The sequence below is a fragment of the Xiphophorus maculatus genome, chromosome 19, assembly GCF_002775205.1.
Source record: "Xiphophorus maculatus strain JP 163 A chromosome 19, X_maculatus-5.0-male, whole genome shotgun sequence".
Lineage (NCBI taxonomy): Eukaryota > Metazoa > Chordata > Actinopteri > Cyprinodontiformes > Poeciliidae > Xiphophorus > Xiphophorus maculatus.
In genome coordinates, this window is record NC_036461.1 from 25,323,801 (window position 1) to 25,338,492 (window position 14,692).

Sequence of the window (14,692 nt, forward strand, 5' to 3'; positions counted from 1 at the left end):
GCAAAAACCAGGAAGCTCAGCATGTTAAAGCAAGGTTATTGATTTCATTTTTGAAAGAGTCTCAATCTATCTGTCATAATACATGCTGCATCAGCAAATATCAATCTTTCAGAAATCCTACAGTCAAGGGAATGCTTATAAATAATTGTTTACATCAGAAAAGCTACTTAAAAGTTTATGTTTGTGACTGACCAATCTAACAAAAACATGAAATGAGGGTTTTTGCAGCTCAAGTATTGAGTTGGACAAATCATGATTGCTTAGTGATGTGCGTTTCAAGTGTGCAAAAAGACATTAGTGAGCAATAACCTGCTTTGTAAATAAATAAATGGGACATGATGTAATTCTTCTTAGTAAGGTTTTACTTATAAACCTACCTCCGACTCCTAACCGTGGTGATTTTTCAGTATTTTCAGTAATGCATAGAGGGCTCCTTTTTTAAAAATTATTGTACTATAAGCATTTTGCTGTAAAAACAGATAAATACCCAGTTAATACAGACAAGTAGATAAAAAATTATTTTGTTGTTATTTTTTAGCTTTTACCAAGAAATTTGGTTATTGGTGTTGATTTACAAAACATTTGATTGAAAACTGACCACAAGGTTCTCCAACCAGTGCATCTCTACTAAACACTATTTTTATCAGAGCTTTAATGATGAGAGTCCTGCACATGAAATGAATTGTGACGGTCATGCTCCAGCATTTACTGGTTACATGACGGCTTTCAGTCGGTGTTTCAAGTCTGGTTGATTTTGGACTGCGGTACCTGCAGCTTGTGAAGCTCCATCTTCTTTGCAGTCAGATCATGAAGTCGTGTGCTGCTCTCCTGCACAGCTAGCTCTGTTGCATTCAGGCATTCCTGAAGAGGCTCTGCACTTGCCTCAAAATCCTTCATCTGTGAAATGAGGTTCTGGAACAGCAAGAACAGAGTCCTACTGGTAAACTAGGAAACTAAAAGCTTTGGAGAATAATAGCAGAGATAGTTTCCAGTGGTTGAGAAGAGGCATTTAAATGCTTACTTGCAAACTCGTCTCTCTGTTATGCAGATTGGATATGATGTTTTTCCAGTCTTCTCTGGCAGTGTTCATTTTACCCCGAACTGCATCGGTTTTGTCTTTAGCTGCGATGCTACAGACAAGCTCTCCATTTACAATCACAGCATTCAGCTTTGACTGACCTTGTTCTTTGTCATTAAGAAACTCCTGGAAGGAAAAGGCCAGATGGAAGGTCATAACTTAAATGCAAAACAGCAGCAGGTCACTAAAAATACGAAAACATGTTAAATATTTAATCTTTACTGTGTAACAGGGTGTCTGTGATTATGAAGTCAGCTTTGTTTATTATACCTGGATCTTCTGGAAACTAGACGAAGCTTCACTGAGGTTTTGAGGAGCATCAAAACATTTGGCGGTGTTGATCTTGGCGTTAACCAACCATTGTTGAAATTCTCTGAAAGCTGAGCGGAAGCCTTGATCCAGCCCCTTCTCTTTGCTCTGACACTCTCTGGTGGCTTGAAGACTCAAACTGGAAAAAGTCAGTAAGATTTTTTTTTTATAGAATACTTTGTAAATACTTAAAATATACATATCTTCTCACTCCATTATCTGTGTTTTTCTTCAGATGTACAGCTTATTGCCTATAAAAACTCTTTTTAAACACAAAACCATCACCTTAAAAATAACGTTTTCAGATTGATTTGAATTTACTTGACTAGAACAAAAAGATAATTTATATCTGTTAACTACTTGTTCTTCAAGTCTTTGCCACAGACTCACAATTGGATTTTGGTCTGGAATTTGACTAGGACCCTCTAAAACAAATCCGATGCAGCTGTTTGTATTCTGACTGAATAGTTTTTTTCATCTGCTGGCAGGTTTTCTTTTAGGTTTGAAAAATACTCAGCTTCACCCATCATCTTCAGGATGGTATATAAGGTTAAATGAGGTTTCTAATGGCTTAAAAAAAAACAACAACCTTCATCTGGAACTGTTTCCATAAAGCTCAGACTTGTGCGATAGCTGATTTAGTTTGTAAGCCTACAGAAAATAATTTCACTGGTTATGAATATGTGTATCCTGTTACAGTTAAACTGCTGCAGCTGTTTTTCTTTCTTTTTTTAGTTGAGGGTAACGATTACTTGTTAGCATTACTGGCATTTTTTTCTGACCTGTTATAGTCCTTAATAAGGGCAGACACTCTCTCAGACTGAGTGGCCATTTCCCTGGAGAATCGGCACAGATCATTGAGCTGAGTCTTCAGACGATCAGACATGGCCTCAGCTTTGACCAGTTCGTCCAACGTGTCCTGTACGTAGAACAAATGAGTAGTGAAGACAGACACAAACAGTAAACCTTTAAACACATGCATAATGTAAAGTTCAAGGTTCGTACACTTTTCTCAGGATAAAATTCAAGCACTTTTCAAATATTTTTAAAGTAAGTTTTCAAACGTTCCCAGCAACGCCCTTTGGAGATAAAAGCAATACAAATAAATTAACTAAAAAAAATAGTGCCAATTATATATGATACCATTATATGATACTGTTATAATAATGTCTTATGATAATATTCTACACAATTTTATGTTTTGAAATGTCGCTCTGACACACTCTGGTCTGAGAACAAAACAGTAATTAAACTAATTTCCCCCAATTTCAACAACACTGTTTGTGTATAAAGTACAAGCCAACCTTTATTCCAATTACACAAGTTAATAAGACATCGAGCGATTGCGAATGATAAATATAAATACCATTGTAACAAACCAAACAAGTCATGTTAAGATAAATGACCTTCCTGCTCAATTAAAATACTTAAACATAAAAGAAAAAAACTCTAAAAATGTTCTCATCAAGTTATTCGGCATTCAGCAAATAGAAATAATTTTAACCTAAAACAAAAAATGTTTAGTTATATTTAACTTCAGATGGTGTAAAAAAAATATGTCCAAGTCTTTTTGTTAGGTGTATGAAATTTAGGCTTTTAATCAAACATTAGATTGCACTTTGTTACAAAACTGTGCAGTTTGAATATCAAGAACTTTCAAGGACTTTCCAAACTTTGAAAAAACCTTAGAGAAATTCAAGTATTTTTAAGGATTTCAAACACCTATATGAACCCTGAAAGTTATTTTCTCACACACGTAGGCCTACCTTTGCCATTTGCCAGCCTTTAACTGCTTCCTCTCCCTCATTTTTCTTCTCCGCCTGACAAAGTCGAAGTCGGCAACCCTGCAGCTGACGGCTGAAGTCCTGGAGATCCTGCTCCAGCTGCGCTGACAGACTGCTGAACTCCTGCTCAGAGCTCGATATCTGTGAGAGCGACGTCTCCAGACTGGCACGTGTCTGTAGAGCCACGCGTTCCCACTGCTCCCATGATGACAGGAGCGCTGCTTCCTCTCGCTCCATCGCCTCGTAGCCCCCCGAACCCGTGTAATCCCTCGCTACTGCCCCATATCTCTGAACACGGTTCAGTCTCTCCCTGCCTCTCTGCTTCGAGTCAAGAAGCTCCTGTAAAAAAATTAAAAAAAAATGCAAGTTAAAAATTTAATATAGTAAACAATCCTCTTCACTGCAAACAATGTGGAAACTGATTTCACTGGAGCTACATTCAGATTACTTACATTTAATTTGCTGTGAGCTGAGAGAAAATAATCTCTCACAAGGAAGCCAATTTATTACTATTATTATTCCAGTTTTAACTTTCCTTACCTGTACTTTGGACAGCTTTCTTCTAATATTGATGGAGTCTCCCGACAGGTCAGACCAACGCTGAAGTTCCTCTTTGGCTGAAACGAGCCAGTCATTGAAGTCTCTCACAGCGTCCAGGTACTCCTCATGCTCAGATACGATTTTTTGCAAGGACTGGACTTTTCCCTACAAACCGAATGTTAATATCACACGTTGGATGAGAGCGAGACAATGTCTACGTTATGTCAGGTTCTACTGAGGGCATTTTAGAAATAACAAAAGATACTGCAAAAAATGTTTAGATTAATTTCTAAACAGTCCAATACTATAACTGTTACCTTCCAGACTTTCTGTTTGAAACGTTAAATGTGACTAAATTTGTCGTTGCTATGAAGACTCTCACGTTTAGTTTCTTCATGTACCTGCCCCCCAATGAACAACTAGAATTTACCATCTGTTTCCCATTGATCTGTATTACCTTGACGACGGCTGATATATCAGCAAAGTGCGTGTGGAGCTCTGCCCTCGACTCTGGCCCAAATGTCTGGTCGCCAGTTTTTTCATGCAGCTCCACTGCTTTCTCACTTAGGTGTGACAAAGCTGCTGCATGAGTGTCCACGTCAGCTTGGACGGCCCTCAATCGCTCCAGTAAGGCGCTCTTCTCTTTGAGGCCTGGTTGCTGAGGTTGAGTCATCCCAACCTCCTGCTCAACTGACTCCATCCACTGCTGCAGCTGGCTCTTATTCTCCTGAAAGGCGCTCCACTGGGCCACGGTCCACTCCAGTCGGCTATGAGGAATTATATGTTAATTAGTGACCTGTTAATTTTTTGTTTTCATATTATTTTGTGGGCATTTTAGACAGTAGACCAACACAAAATGGAAGAAAAATGTTCACACCATTTTTGCTGCCAATTCTTTGCTGCAGTAAGTCTTTTGGTGAAGGTGTCTTCCAGCTTTGAAAAATAACTCAAGCTTTTAAGACATGCCACATAAATTCACCTTAACTAGGCCAATTTAATGCATAAATATGCTCTTATCAGACCCAATTCTGTTGTAGCTCTAGTAGTATTTTTAAGGTTATTGTGATGAATCTCAATTTTTTTCTCAAATGTTTTGTAGCCTCTACCATGTTTTTTCTACAGTTGCTGTGTATTTACTTCCATTTATAGTCCAATCAATTCATTAGACACCAGTCTCCTCTTTAGTCTTGTGTTACACTAATGACAAACCTGAGGCCTTCAGAGAAAAACTGCATATATAGAGAGATTAAGTTGCACTAACAGGAAGCCTCTTAACTTGTTGGGTGACTTCAGAAGACAATTGGTTAAACACAATTTTATAAGAGGTATCAGAGTAAAGAGGGCTGATTATAAATGCATGCTACACTTCAAAAATTTTTATTGTAAAAGCATTCAATTAAATTTTTCCCTACACTTCGCAAATATACAATATTCATTGTGGTCTGTCATAAAATCACAGCCAAACACATTGACGTTTGTGGTTTTAAAGTAGAAAGGACATTGTGAATTATATTAACCGTCTTCTCTAAAACCTCTCTCAGAGTTATAAAAGGAGGACATGTTTCATACCTGTGGCAACTCATAGCCGTCATTAGCATATTAGCCCATGCATCCTTTAGGTTCTGGAGCTGTGAGGATATGGTCTCCTGCTCTTCAATCCTGCTGTGTTTTAAAACCTGTTCTCCTTTTCCTACGGTCATGTTGAGCTTCACTTCACCCTCACCCTTCATTAGCAGGATATCCTTAAGAAAAAATGGAAAAAACTAACTATGACCCCACTGTGCCACCATTCAAATGATATTAAATATACAAAGTAAGCAGTAAAATAGCTTTGCTTACTGACCTGGATGAGACCTAATCTTTTTTCCAGAGTTTCTTTGTTGCCAACGGTGCTGTTGAGTGAAGCCAGACGCTCCTGCACGCCATTAAGCCACACCCAGGTAGTCTGCAGAGTCTCTTCAAACGCTTGTTGTTCTTGTAAAGTGAGCTGGCAACTGCGCAGCCTCTCCCTCACACACCTCAACAGGGCCTGGTGCTGGGACTGCAGATGAGCCGAGACCCTTGTCTCGCTGCCGTCTCCTCGTCCGCCTTCGTTCAGAGCTTGTCCTTCCTGACAGAGACGCTCAAACGAATCCCTGCGTCACATTTGTAAATTATTGGAGGAAGAGTCATTAGGAACCACAAAAAATGCATTTATTGGAAAGTAAAAATATGAATTTCTTTAGCTATACACAATTTAAACACCTTTCTTTGAGCACTTCCTGTTGGTATTCCTCCACCTGCTCAATCAAAGCCCTTTCAGAGCCACGCTGTTTGGCCTCCAGTAGATCAGTACTCATTCGGCTTTCCATGTGTTCCAACCACCACCTGAGTTTCTTGAGGCGACCCTCAAACCTATAAGGGTTTTGACAGGGTCTTGCTTGAAAACAACACATTCACAAGCAGTGCTATACAACTAGCTTACGTCAGTCTGTTACCCTTTCATGAGGGACGCGCTGTCCTCAAGGATCTGCTGGTTCTGCTTGCACTGCTCCACAAAGCTGTCCCAGTCTTGCTGGATTGATGACAGGTGCTGCTGGACTTGCCCAGCGCTGGCTTTGGGAAGATGAAGAAGAAGTTTCTCTCCTTCCTCACAGACTTGCTTCAGTCTTATCTCGCCTTCCTCCACACGATCCATTGCGCCCTAAGACACAAACCGCAATGTTTGTTTATTTTTTCCAAAGTGTATTTTATTTTACATTAGAGGAGTAAAGATGCACTCCATTACCTTAAGTTTTTGCAGCTTACGTTCCACTATTTGAGTGTCTCCTGATCGATCAGAGCATTCTTTCACAATCTCCCTTTGCTCTGAAAGCCAGTGATGAAACTCCTGGACAAGGTCTGAAGATGCAAATACAAATATTTACCTTCTAGACTACACTAGGACAAAAAATACACCACAGTCATCCTCATGACTTCTCTTTCAGCATGCAAACATCCTGTGACTATATTAGTTAGCATGTAGCCTATCCTGATCCAGGTTAATCTAAATCTGTTTGGAAAGAAAACAGCAATTCCAGCAGTCCACCTTCCATCTAAGATAGAAGAAGATATTTTTTCCATTTCTCAATATTTAAAATTAAATCACAAACCAAAACTCTTTGAATATTTTTTTCCTTCAAACTACATTTAAGCTTCATTCTGTAACGATAAGGAAAAAAAAAAAGAGGAAAAAAAAATCCTCCATAAAACATCCACATTATCCCTCTCAGTGAACCTGACACAACTTTGTCCCTTACACTAAGAATCCCATTAGAAATGTTTTGCCTCCATCTAGTGGTTGGAGTTTGTACTGTCTTTGGTTTCTTAGACTGTAAGAAATTATAAAGTTGTATGCCTCACCATTGAATTGTTGCTGAAGACAGTTTTGTAGTGAGTTCAGTGTCCTGGCAGAAAGCTGGTTCACAGACTCATAAGTCTTGATGAGGTCGGTGAGAGACGACCCCAAGCCGGCCAGCTCCTCAGACGGATATTTTCTGCACAGGTTGTTGAGGCTCTCCCTGGTCGAATCGATGCTCCCCTGCTGATTTTGAAGCTCTTTCTGAAGGTCCTGCCAGTGATGTTCAGATATGTAGTTTAGGATTTTGGTTTAAAACATCAGTATCTCGGTCTGTCCAGCAGTCTATTCTCAGTTTACAGTTTTCTTAATCTTTGACACTTATTTAGGTCGCACCTTTACTCTGCAGATGTCCTCAGGATCCGATCCGGTTGGAGAGGAAACCAAAGAGTCCTCCATGCTTTTTAGCCATGCAGACATCTGTGAGATGTAGTCTTCTAGCTGTTTACGCTGCGATGTGAAGTCAGTGAGGTTTCCTCTGACCTGCTCATGTAGCATCTGAACGGTGCTGATCTTCTTCTGTAGGTCAGTCTCCAACACCTGTGTGTTTGTGTTGTAAACAGGTGTGGGTCTTTAACTGTATTTATTACAAAGAAGTCAGACGATTTGAGTGGTAGGTAGGACTGGCTATTTTCAGCTTTGATCAGGGGTTTAGGAACAGTGGAAGGAAACACAAAAGTTGGCTTTCTGGACTTTGAGCGGTGCTTGTCATTTTGACACTTCACCATTTTGTAGGTTTGGCTGTTTCATATTGAGCTTTTATAGGTATGAAAATTAGTCAGGAAAAAAATTTAATTCAGAGATAAAGATAGTATCACAGCAAAGTTGCTCTGTTTAATTATTTCAGACTTTTATCTTCAGTTATGAATCAGGCTGGATTTGGAAATGTTCAGCTTTTTAGAAGTCTCAGAATGACGTTTATGGTTAGTAATGTGAAATGGATTAATCATGCTAATTAGTAATTTGTAATTTGATGCAAAATATCAACTACATAATTGCTTTTGTTTCAAAATAATAATATAATCACACTCACACACAAAATGTGACATTGTTTCCTAATAGAAATAATTAATGACTTTCTGTTCACTGCAGAAAATCTAGAAAGAAATATTTTTCTGTTAGTTATAGTTATTACAGAACATTGATTAAAATTGTTCTGATGTGTTAAAGATTTACAAAAATGGAATTTGGTCACAAAACTGATCAGTGCACGTTTACTTCTGTATTTTTTAGATGAGAAAGCATCAAGTATTTGTTGATCAGTGAAAACAAATGAAGTCCTATTTGTACAACAATCAATAAGAATAAAACAGAATTTTTTATTGTCATTAAATACCTGGAATTTAGCTGGAGCATCTTCACTGTGACAACACTTGGTCAGCTCAGACACTTTGTTTTGGAGAAGTTCAAGTTTCTGCTCCTTCTCTCTAATTTCTCCCTGTTGATAAAAAAAAAACAACTCTTCAGTCTCTTCCAGGTGTATTTGAATAATTGTATGCATAAATAACTGATCCTTATTTAATAGAGCTAAATAAGTAATTCCTTATGTCCTCTAATACCCCTTAAAAACTTACCTGCAGCCCAGAGAGTCTTGCTGACACCTTCTGACTGTTGCTGAAATTGTTCAGGATCTCATTGAGTTCGATCCCACAACTGCTCGTCCAACTCTCAATGTCCTCGTTCAGGTTGCGCACGTCGCCCCACAGGTCCAAACTGTGATGGAGGCGATCGATGTTGTCCTCTATTTTCTCAGACATCTGGGGAAGAATTAAAAGCCCTCAAGATGGCTGCCTGTTTCTTAGATTGAAGATATTTGGTTTATATCAAGACACAATGACATCTAATGACAGTAGTTTAAATACTCTGTATGAACAACACAGAAAGTTTCCTCTGATTTACCTTATTTATGCTTAAGGAAGTGTGGAAAAAACATACACACAAAATACAACTAAAAGATAAAAGTGATGCTATTTTCTTAATGACTTGCCTCCAAACTCAATCTGCCAGTATCTAAATTTTTTTTTTTTTTTCCCTCCCCTCCAGGGGGTCTTTTGTGGGCTCTAGTGTCCCTTATGTGAAAGTAGGCTGACAGAAAAGGGGGAAAGAGAGAGGAAAAGACATGCAGCAAATATCGTCGGGTCCAGGAGTCGAACCTGCGACGGCCGCGTCGAGGACTCAAGGCCTCCAAACATGGGTTACGCTATCCCCTACTCCACCACAGCACACCCCAGTACCTAAAACTTTAACATGTGGTATCGATAATAAAATATCTTAAATATATACTTACATCCAGCCAGTGATCAACAGTTTTCTCCATATCTTTCTTTATCATATCACTGTCACACTCCGGGATCTTCTTCAGTTCAGTCACAAGATGTTTTCCTTTGACTGAAAACTGGTCCAGCTCTTGCTGCTTACCACCCATCTCTGCCTTCAGTGATTCATGCTATGGAGAAAGCAGACAAAGCAAAATGGTTTAACAGAGAAACAACAAAAAAAATGTTTCATCACAAGCTACTAAAAACGTTTTTTTAGTCAAACCTTGGTTAGTGATCTCTTGGTTTCCTCATAATTCTTCAGAACAGAGCTTATGTCCACCAGAGGTTCTGCACTCTCAATAATGCCCCTGATGCTGGTTTTCAGGGTTTGATAATCTCTTGTTAGCTCAGTAAGAACATTACACTGCTCTTGTCTGAAAAAGATGACAAGCTTTAGATCACCATCTACAAAAAATGGTTAAAATCATCCAAACGTTTCCTCTGCGTTACCTCTCGGCTATGAGCCTCTTTGTGTCCTCCCATGTCGTTTCCAGCAGACTAATTTCCCTCAAAACCTCTCCGGCCAGCTCTGCGTCTCTCTGGGCCAGCTGGTTGCCCTTGTTCCTCAGCCACTGCTCTTCATGCTGATGTGACTGGAGCTCATCCTCTAGCTGGTTAAAGAACCGAAGTCTGACAGACAAGAGGGACGACATGTTGTTCCTGCGTTTGTTTTCACGCTCAAACACTAAACCAGCTTATAATAGCAGCAGTTATATACTAGGCATTTACAGTGCTTTGTAAAAACTATTCATATCTCTTGGACTTTTATACATTTTGCCATGAAGTTTGCTACAACCACAAACTTCAATTTATTTTTATTGGGATTTTATGTGATTAGCCAAGAAAGTATACAAAAAAAATCTGGTAACACTATTTGATGGGGTTATAACTGTTATAAACATGACATAACACCTGTCATGAATATGAATGACATTTTCATAAATGATTATGACTGTTGTCCTGAAGCCTTATTCAGTAAATAATGACACTTTTAATTCAAAGTTGCTCTAAATGTTGCATTAAAAGTTCATTAAAAGTTTAAACTTTGCGTTATCCACCAAATAATGACCCTTTTAAGGCAGAATTCCATTAAAATTTGCATTAAAAGTCAATTAAAAGTGTAAACTTTGCAATAAAAGTGTCATTCTTTACCACATGACACTTCATGACAACAGTCATAGACATTCATGAAGACTCCTTCGTGTTCATAGCAGATATTATGTTATGTTCATGGCAATTTCAAATCAGTCTTATGCACACCCCTTCAAATAAAGTGTTACCAAAAATCTTCTTAGTAATAAAAGTCTTGCATTCTGCCCCTTTAAATTTAACACACTAAATAAAACAGTGTAACCAGAAAGCGTTCATGTTACACTTTTAGGGTTGTTGTTTTTTTTATTAAAAACTGAGTCAGTTTTCTTCTCCTACACAAAAATGCACTACTTTTTTGTGGATCCATCGCACAGAGTCATAATAAAACACCCAAGTTCATGTGGCAACGCCAAAAACTATGAGAAGGTTCATGGTGTATGTGTACTTTTACAAGACACTGGCAGAATCTTATGGGACTTTCTTTGCACCATACCGTTGCTGCAGGCCATGCAAGCTGGGCTCTTTGAAGGTCTGGTGGTCAGCTTTTTCCTCAATGTCTTCCACAGCCTTGAGCAGCTGCTCTTTTCGTTGCCGGAACGAAGTCCACAGCACACCCAGCGCCTCGGCTTCGCTTTGCTTTGTACCAAGCAAGTTCCTCACTGTATCCAACTCAGCGCTGAGTGAATCAGCCAGCGTGCGGCATGACTTACGAGAACCCTCTTCGACTCTGATGTGGAGATGACCTTTACAGAGGCTGCTGTCCAGATTGACAGCAGAGGACTCCAGCTCGCTTATGTCAGGAATAATAGCGGCGAGCTCCTGCTGCAGCTCCTCTACTCTTCCACGGTCCCAGCTTCCGGCGCTCTCCACCGTCTGTCTGAGACCACGCAGCACTCCCGCCACGTCGCTGTGGGTCTGCAAGAAGGCCTCCAGCTTTTCCAGGCACTGCAGCTGCAGCTCGGCTAAATGCCCAGCCTCATGGTAGGATTGGAGGCAGCTTTCTACTCTGTTATGGAGGAGCTGCGCGTCAGCAGGCTCACAGATCTTGCAGAGCTTCTCAGTCTGCTCCTCTAAGCTTTGTTTCACGCTGGAGTTCTTTTGCAGGACCAATTTTGTCTCCTGTTAAAGTAAAGAGATCCAGGATAAATAAACTCTGCTCTGAATTAAAACATTATCTTCCAGTTGAGTCTGAGGGCTTCCTAAGGAAAGCAGTAAAAGCCGGTGAACAAGACCTGGATGATTTTTAACTTAATTAGACTGAACCAGTCAAGTGGAAACTGACTGTTTTTCTAAGCATTGAATGCACCAAAGCACTACCAGGTTTCGCTAAAGACAACACCAACTCATGTTGATCGTGTTATCAAGTTAAGAAGACTTAAAGTTATATAGTAGGAAGGGTTAGTGGATGTACAGCAAAGTTACTTTGCTTCTCTGGTTTTCCCAGAGTCAAGGTAAGGAGCTACGCAATAATACTAGCTGCACTAACCAGGTAATTAATAATATAAAGTCCTAAAGCTGGTTTAGAATGTTATCTCTGTAATCATCTTGTATTTGTTTAAAAGTATTAGCAAAACCTTTGTCACAGTTTCTTCTCTCTGCTCCGAACATAGACTGATGGCAGGAATGGCAGATAAAATGGCTAAAGTGGTGTTGTCAGACTTTTTAAAATTATAGTCCTTGTAGAGAAATCAAAATCGGCATGTCAGAGTTTTAAAATCATAAGTCAAAAATCAGACACATCTCCATTTTAAAAAATGGTCTGGATCTCACCTTTACATGAGTGGCAGATCCCTGCAGATTGCCGATGCTGATCTGTGATCCTGTGTGAAGATTTGAGAGTACAGTCTCACTCCACTCAGAGAATTTAAGAAGAGCCTGGTCAAACTGCTCCACCAGCGACACATGGCTCTGAAGCTCTGTGATTCTGGGAGAGAGAGACGTTTGCTTAATATTTCAATGTATTGGTGTTTAGCAGTTTTAGCATTCCCTTTAGCATACTCTAATACATTTTCCTCTTTTAGCTGCAGTTAGGTCTCCCAACACATCGGAACAAATCAATAACAATGAATCTAACTTCAACAAATACCTCGATCCATTACTGGATGTTTGTTCTACCAGTGACTTTTTTACCTCTGAGGGATGACTTCCTGTTGGACAAGCAGTCTTTGCTGCAGTGTCCCTAGCTCATCTTTTAGCTTCGTAACATTATCTTCAGGTGCTGTGGGATATAACAAAGTTCCGAGAGAGGCCAAGTCTTCATGGGCCTTTTTAAGGGACTCTACATCAACCTGCAGAGCCTGAAAGAAAAAGTCAACATGTCTATGTAACAACAATGTCCTCATTTTAGGTTTAAATCATAGTCATGTTGTTTAGATGTACATTAATGGTTTATTGTACCTGCAAGTCTTGCATCTCAGTGCGTAGTTTGGCTTTGTCAGCAGACAGACAGTGACTTTCTGCTTTGGATGCAGACTCACTTCTCTCCAGGCAGGACACAAAGTTTGACAGCTGCTTCTCAAACCTGATGCAGAGCAGGAACACTTCTGTCTTAAACTGTGAGATTAAAATCTCAGTTTACACTGTTATTGTGTTGTTTTCAGATTAAGCCTTAAGAAGGGATAGCTTTAGACTGCGAAGGATTACAGTATGTCTACAATCTGCCAAAGCAGAGAAAACAACGATGTCTGTCAGGCAGATCGTCTATATTTAATTTTCCTCCTTTTTATTTGCTTTATAACTTTCTGAATTAGCGTTTGTGTAGGAATTTGAGTGTTTTCTGAATGAGGGTTTAACACTAATGCACATCACACTATTGAGATTTTTAATAACGCTTGTCTCGTATACAAGATTCCAATAAAACACGCTGTAGTTTGCAGTTTGTTGCAAACATGTGAATACATTTGCAAGACATTAAGTGTTTAATGTTAGTTGAAAACTTGCAAAAAGGGAAATAAAATCTATTCAAAAACAGTTGATCTGTTTTAAAAATCTTCAAATTGTAGTTTTTAATGAAACTATGATCAAATATAAAAACTGTAAAAAAACCCCAAAGTGGTATAGATTCAGTCATTTCTTAATATATTTCTGCATCTTCATATGTATTAATATAATGACTAAATATGTTAGGTTTATATTCACAAACTCATACTTTTGCCACATAGAAAGAAGGTTTTCCAAAGTGCTCTGCTTGTCCTTTGCTTCCTCCAGGGCCTGTTCATAGCTGGTGTTTAGCTCCGCCACAGCCCGCACCGCATGCTCCTTGTCACCGATTCGCCTGGCACTAGCTGACAGCGACAGTAAGTTGCCCTTCAGCTGCTCCAGGCACTGACAGACATCCTAGGTAACAACACAAGACATTTACAGTTTGCAGCCGGTGCCTGTGAACCAACGTTAACACATGAAAGAACAACTAGCAGTCCATTATTTTAAGAAATAAACCCGTGTTTATTAACAAAGAAGAAAGCAGATCTGCCTACCATGTGGCTCTGAAGGGCTTTGTAAGTCTCAGATGATGAAGTGCAGGATTTAACAGGATTCTCCAGTTTTGTATGAAGTTCACAAAGAGACGCTTGTACCTTTAAGAGAAGCAAGATGGAAACGAATATGTATGCTAATACCAAATGCAAAGGTTATCCTGTAAGAATATGGGTAAATGTATCAACCTCGTTCAGGTTCAGTCTGAACTTTTGCTGGTGAGAGGAGCTTTCCTCCAGCTGCCCATCAAGTGTCTGAACGCTCTCCTTCAGCTCCTCCCAGTACCTGCCAATTTGGGTCAGACGGGCTTTAATGCGAGCTGCCTCGCCCGAAGACACAAACTGGGCCAGCGCCTGGGAGTCTGTTTCCAGCTGCGAAAGGAACTCAGCTCGGTCTTGAAGTTCTGCTCCAACACCCTGAGATGCAAAAATGTAGCAAAGTCAAAGATTAGCTTAAGCACAGTCCTGTATGTTAAAGTAAGATATGAACAAATGCTACTTAATTTCTTGCTAGCTTAAACCTAGCAATGTTTTTGTCTTGTTAAATATTTACACAATTCTAGCTGTAAGCTTATGGCAGTTTCCATCCATCTTTACATAAATTAAGATTCTTTAATCTTAATTTACAAGAAAAGCATGCCCAGTTTTAAATGGAGGACAAGAATTTCTCTTTAAGTCTCATCTGACTAGGGAGCATTTTGTATTTGCTGTGTCAAATCCTG

General features: G+C 39.4%; 1 protein-coding gene across 14 annotated transcripts in view; it reads right to left on the reverse strand.

Moving 5' to 3' along the window:
• syne1 (spectrin repeat containing nuclear envelope protein 1) overlaps nucleotides 1-14,692 on the reverse strand; it is a 104,348-nt gene that overhangs the window by 55,390 nt on the left and 34,266 nt on the right. For all 14 annotated transcript variants that reach the window (XM_023352564.1, XM_023352569.1, XM_023352556.1 and 11 more), the window contains 26 exons: nucleotides 14,160-14,387; nucleotides 13,974-14,072; nucleotides 13,646-13,833; nucleotides 12,895-13,018; nucleotides 12,628-12,794; nucleotides 12,268-12,421; nucleotides 10,991-11,616; nucleotides 9,856-10,035; nucleotides 9,629-9,779; nucleotides 9,375-9,533; nucleotides 8,662-8,844; nucleotides 8,424-8,525; nucleotides 7,424-7,627; nucleotides 7,093-7,300; nucleotides 6,479-6,591; nucleotides 6,189-6,394; nucleotides 5,956-6,105; nucleotides 5,555-5,846; nucleotides 5,281-5,453; nucleotides 4,169-4,478; nucleotides 3,712-3,876; nucleotides 3,154-3,510; nucleotides 2,170-2,306; nucleotides 1,349-1,526; nucleotides 1,022-1,204; nucleotides 769-912 (listed from right to left, as the gene is read on the reverse strand). In XM_023352564.1, coding sequence (XP_023208332.1) covers nucleotides 769-912; nucleotides 1,022-1,204; nucleotides 1,349-1,526; nucleotides 2,170-2,306; nucleotides 3,154-3,510; nucleotides 3,712-3,876; nucleotides 4,169-4,478; nucleotides 5,281-5,453; nucleotides 5,555-5,846; nucleotides 5,956-6,105; nucleotides 6,189-6,394; nucleotides 6,479-6,591; nucleotides 7,093-7,300; nucleotides 7,424-7,627; nucleotides 8,424-8,525; nucleotides 8,662-8,844; nucleotides 9,375-9,533; nucleotides 9,629-9,779; nucleotides 9,856-10,035; nucleotides 10,991-11,616; nucleotides 12,268-12,421; nucleotides 12,628-12,794; nucleotides 12,895-13,018; nucleotides 13,646-13,833; nucleotides 13,974-14,072; nucleotides 14,160-14,387 — 5,181 coding nt within the window. The remainder of the gene's footprint in view (nucleotides 1-768; nucleotides 913-1,021; nucleotides 1,205-1,348; nucleotides 1,527-2,169; nucleotides 2,307-3,153; nucleotides 3,511-3,711; nucleotides 3,877-4,168; nucleotides 4,479-5,280; nucleotides 5,454-5,554; nucleotides 5,847-5,955; nucleotides 6,106-6,188; nucleotides 6,395-6,478; nucleotides 6,592-7,092; nucleotides 7,301-7,423; nucleotides 7,628-8,423; nucleotides 8,526-8,661; nucleotides 8,845-9,374; nucleotides 9,534-9,628; nucleotides 9,780-9,855; nucleotides 10,036-10,990; nucleotides 11,617-12,267; nucleotides 12,422-12,627; nucleotides 12,795-12,894; nucleotides 13,019-13,645; nucleotides 13,834-13,973; nucleotides 14,073-14,159; nucleotides 14,388-14,692) is intronic.